This window comes from Rhinopithecus bieti, unplaced genomic scaffold, assembly GCF_001698545.2.
Source record: "Rhinopithecus bieti isolate Rb0 unplaced genomic scaffold, ASM169854v2 scaffold_42772, whole genome shotgun sequence".
Classification (NCBI taxonomy): Eukaryota; Metazoa; Chordata; class Mammalia; order Primates; family Cercopithecidae; genus Rhinopithecus; species Rhinopithecus bieti.
Genome location: NW_016818842.1, coordinates 1,550,805 through 1,555,210, shown reverse-complemented (window position 1 = coordinate 1,555,210; position 4,406 = coordinate 1,550,805). Strand labels below are relative to the sequence as shown.

Below are 4,406 nucleotides of genomic sequence, written 5' to 3'. Positions count from 1 at the left end.
ACCCCTGCCCCACCCTCCTGCCCCTGCCAAGCTACTCATCCTCTCAAGCAGCACAACCTGGACCATGTGGGTGGAGCTGGAGGGACTTAAGTTGGAGGTCACTGCGCATGTCAGGAGCGGAGTTCAGCCGAGGGTCAGGCTGCCCCCAAATTCCAGTTTCATCCCAACATGGCCCGGCCCGGGAGAACTGTGCCTACCGCCGGGGTGGAGGCTCCCATGCCGCCATTGTCCTACACCTCCCACGGTGCCCACCCCTAGTAGGCTCCTAAGAGAGGGGCCAGGGGCTGGACTCAGGCCTCCCACCCATGCCATGGGGCATAGAGTCGCTGGAGAAGCTCCCTGATTCATACCGGACCCGACCTCCCAGGAAGTGCCCCTAATTTGGGGCTCCCATGTTAAGTCTGGATCTGGGTGGGGGGGAGATCAGAGCTGTTGGGGGCTTGGTTGCCCCATTTGGCCTCTCCTCTCTGCCCTCTCCTTCCAGCTGCCCCAGAGCATATCAACTATGTGCCCCAGCTCTCAAACGACACCCTGGCGGGGAGGCTCACCCAGTCCACCTTCACGCTGGAGCAGCCTCTGGGCCAGTTCCACAGCCACAACATCTCTGACTTGGATACCATCTGGCTGGTGGTGGCCCTCAGCAATGGTGGGTGCTGCTGGGCCTGGGCCTCGGTTTTCCCTCTGTGAAGTGGGCCTGCGGGCCTGAGGGCAGTAGTGGGTGTGTTAGGGGGAGATGCAGGGAGCAGGTGCTGCAAGGCATGGGGCCGGGGAGGGCTGTCAGGCCTGGTGGGGTGAGGGTGGAATCCTGCTATGTGACTGTCTGACCACAGTGCCACCCTTAGCCACCCAGAGCTTCACGGCCCCACGGACAAACCAGGACATCCCGGCTCCTGCCAACTTCTCCCAGAGGGGCTACTATCTCACACTGAGGGCCAACCGGGGGCTGTACCCGAGTGACCAGGCCAGAGGCCAGCTCCGTGTCCTCCGCGTCGGCAATGATACCCACTGCCAACCAACAAAAATTGGCTGCAACCATCCCCTCCCGGGACCCGGCCCCTACAGGTGAGCGGTTCTGCCAGGCCCTGGCTCCTGCCTGCATCCAAGCCAGAGCCTGGGGCAGCTCCTAGGATGCTCACCAGGGCCCCAGCAGGATGCCTGGGTCCTCTGCTCCTGCTTGGCCAAAGGGAAGAGGAAGCAGCAGACAGGGAGTTGGGGAGGCCTTCATGAATTACGTGAATTATCCTTTTTTTTTTTCTTTTTTTTTTTTTTTTTTTTTTTTTTTTTTTTTTTTTGAGATAGAGTCTTGCTCTGTGACCCAGGCTGGAGTACAGTGGTATGATCTCGGCTCACTGCAACCTCCGCTTCCTGGGTTCAAGCGATTGTCCAGCCTCAGCCTAACGAGTAGCTGGAATTACAGGCAACTGACACCACACCCAACTAATTTTTGTATTTTTAGTAGAGACCGGGTTTCGCCATGTTGGCCAGGCTGGTCTCAACTCCTGGCTTCAAGTGATCTGCCCACCTTGGCCTCCCAAAGTGCTGGGATTCCAGACGTGAGCCACTGCGCCCGGTCTATCCTGCTTTTCTTGAGCAGAAGGCTCCCCACCTCAAGCCCCAGTCCCCACGGGCCGTGTGGACCACTCAGGTGGCATCTCTCCATCCAGACAGTCTCCCCTCACTAAATGCTTGATTCACACATGTTCCGTTCTGAGAGATCTAATATCCACCCCCTACCTTTCCCAAATGAGGACACAGAAGCCCAGAGAGGAGGGACACTCCCAACGTCACACTGCTGGAAATGTCACCCCTAGATTCGAACCCATTCTATTGGGCTCTTTAGTCCCCAGCTCCCTCCCCAGGCTGCTCTTCCCAGGGCCTGGGACTCCAGGGGACAGACTTGCAGGCACCAGGGCCTGATGGTTTCAGGACTCTGGGGGACCCCCATGGCCAATGCTGGGTCTCCCATTCAGGATGAAGTTCCTGGTGATGAATGACGAAGGACCCGTGGCTGAGACAAAGTGGTCCAGCGACACTCACCTGCAGCAAGGTAGGAGCCTGGGGCTCCTGAAGACTGAGGATGGGCTGGAGGAACAGGTCAGCCCACCGTTCAGTCAGAGGCAGTTGACCGTCCTGCAATTTGCAAGCGCCCCTCCCCCAGCCACCCTCTTCCCCCAGGCCTGGGTGGTGGTAGGGGAGGCGGGGCGGTGATTGGTCTGGATTCTGCCCAAGGGCCCCTTCCTGTCAGGTAAAATTTATTTTCCTGCCCGCCTGTGCGGCCCCCCATCACCTCCCTCAGCCCAGGCACTTCGGGCTGTCCCCGGCCCCCAGAGCCCGGGCACCGTGGTCATCATCGCCATCCTGTCTATCCTCCTGGCAGTCCTCCTTACAGCCCTCCTGGCTGTGCTCATATACACCTGGTGAGTGGACCGGGCTGAGACCGCCCATGCCTCTTGGGAGGGGCGGGACCCTTGGGCATTAACCCCTCCCTCTCTAGTTCCTCCCCGCCCGCCCCTGCCCACCTTCCAAGCAGGCACTGTGCACCCCCTGGTGGCAGCATCTGGGATTGCAAGTGGGTGCAACCTGCAGACACCAGAGTCGGGGACACGCTCCAGGTGGAGGTGAATTGCTTTCAGGCCAAGCTCTGAGCATTGCCTCAAGATGCCATACAGGCCAGGTAATCCCAGCACTTTGGGAGGCTGAGGCGGGCGGATCACCTGAGGTCAGAAGTTCAAGACCAGCCTGGCCAACATAGTGAAACCCCCATCTCTACTAAAAATTAGCCAGGTGTGATGGCACGTGTTTGTAATCCCAGCTACTCAGGAGGCTGAGAAAGGAGAATGGCTTCAATTGGGGAGGTGGAGGTTGCAGTGAGCTGAGAGATTGCATCACTGCACTCCAACTTGGGCGACAGAGTGAGACGCCATCTAAAAAAAAAAAAAAAAAAAAAAAAAAGGGTGTCAGGGTGTCATACAGAGCTCAGGTGCCTGAGCCTGGGGCACAGAGGGTGTCCACGACGCTCCCTAGAGAATAGGGGAGACCTAGCCCTGGTGGGATTTGGGGAAGAGGGGGAGAGGCGGTGACTCTAAGAAGGGGGGCAGGAGGGGTGCAGGCAGCCAGGCCAGGCCAGGGGCCCCAGGGGCCCAGCTGAGGAACTGGGCTGTATCCTGCAGCCTATGGGAGCCAGTAGTGGGTTTTGATCAAGGGAGACAGACAGATAATGTTTGAGTGGGACCCTGGGGTGTGGAGGGTAGAGGGGGAGAGTGGTGGGGGGCAGGAGCGATGAGCTAGATTTGTGAGGTTTGGAGGAATCACCTCAGTCCCTTTGGTTCATTCCGCCTGGCCAGTGGAGTCTCAGTTTCCCCTTTGTGATGGGTCGGAGCATGCTAGCCAATGGGTGTGGGATCTTGGCCAGAGCCTTTCTTCAGCATCCATTATCTCTGCCTCTCTCCTCCCCTCCCAAGCTTCAACAGCTGCAGGAACACGTCGCTATCAGGCCCAGAGGAGACAGGGAGTGTGAGAAGATACACCACGCACCACACGTTCAGCACTCCTGCCGAGGGGGCTTCCTGAGGGGTTTCAGTGGGGTCCATGTGTCCCTCCACCTCCTCCCTGGCCCAGGCTGGAGAGCCCGGGCTGGGACATGCCCTGAAGCTTCTGGACCCTGACAGAGATCGTTTCTTTTCTTTACTTTTTTTTTTTTTTGAGACAAGTCTCACTCTGTCGCCAGGCTGGCACGATCTTGGCTCACTGCAACCTCTGCCTCCTGGGTTCAAGAGATTCTCCTGCCTCAGCCTCCCGAGTAGCTGGGACTACAGGCATGCGCCACCACGCCCAGCTCATTTTTGTATTTTTAGTAGAGATGGGGTTTCTCCATGTTGGCCAGAATGGCCTCCATCTCTTGACCTTGTGATCCGCCCGCCTCAGCCTCCCAAAGTGCTGGGATTACAGGCGTGAGCCACCATGCCTGGCAAGAGAGATTGTTTCTAGATGAGGGTGGGGGTGAGTGTCCTTAACCCAAAGCTTGTGCCAGTCTCTATCAGAAATAAATGCCCCCAACATCCCCCTGCCTGCCTGTGACGTCGTACACCTGGGCAATCTTTCTGCACCACTGCCCCTGGCTCCTCCTCCTGGGGAGGTCCCTAAGGGCATGTAGGACCGGGGCGAGGCTCAGGATCCTAGGGCAGTTGTCACCTGGGGCAGGACGGGCCTCTCTGCCAGCCTCACTGTCCCTATCTGTAAAATGAGGATGGTAACCCTGAACCCACAAGGCCACAGTAAGATTAAACCAAGCTGAACGTGCCTTGGGAACTGTGAAGACTGTGGACCTAAGGCTGGTCGCGATGGCTCAGGCCTGTAATCCCAGCACTTTGGGAGGCTGAGACAAGAGGATCACTTGAGCCCAGGAG

The 4,406-nt window shown here is 58.2% G+C and overlaps 1 protein-coding gene across 1 annotated transcript; it reads left to right on the top strand.

Annotated features, from left to right (window-relative positions):
- The first annotated feature begins 168 nt into the window (after positions 1 to 168).
- Positions 169 to 4,058, top strand: UPK3BL2 (uroplakin 3B like 2). Its single transcript, XM_017857591.1, has 6 exons — positions 169 to 244; positions 485 to 646; positions 843 to 1,062; positions 1,971 to 2,047; positions 2,297 to 2,417; positions 3,462 to 4,058. The coding sequence occupies exons 1-6, from the start codon at positions 169 to 171 to the stop codon at positions 3,568 to 3,570; spliced, it is 765 nt and encodes a 254-aa protein (XP_017713080.1). The 3' UTR covers positions 3,571 to 4,058.
- Positions 4,059 to 4,406: the final 348 nt, after the last annotated feature.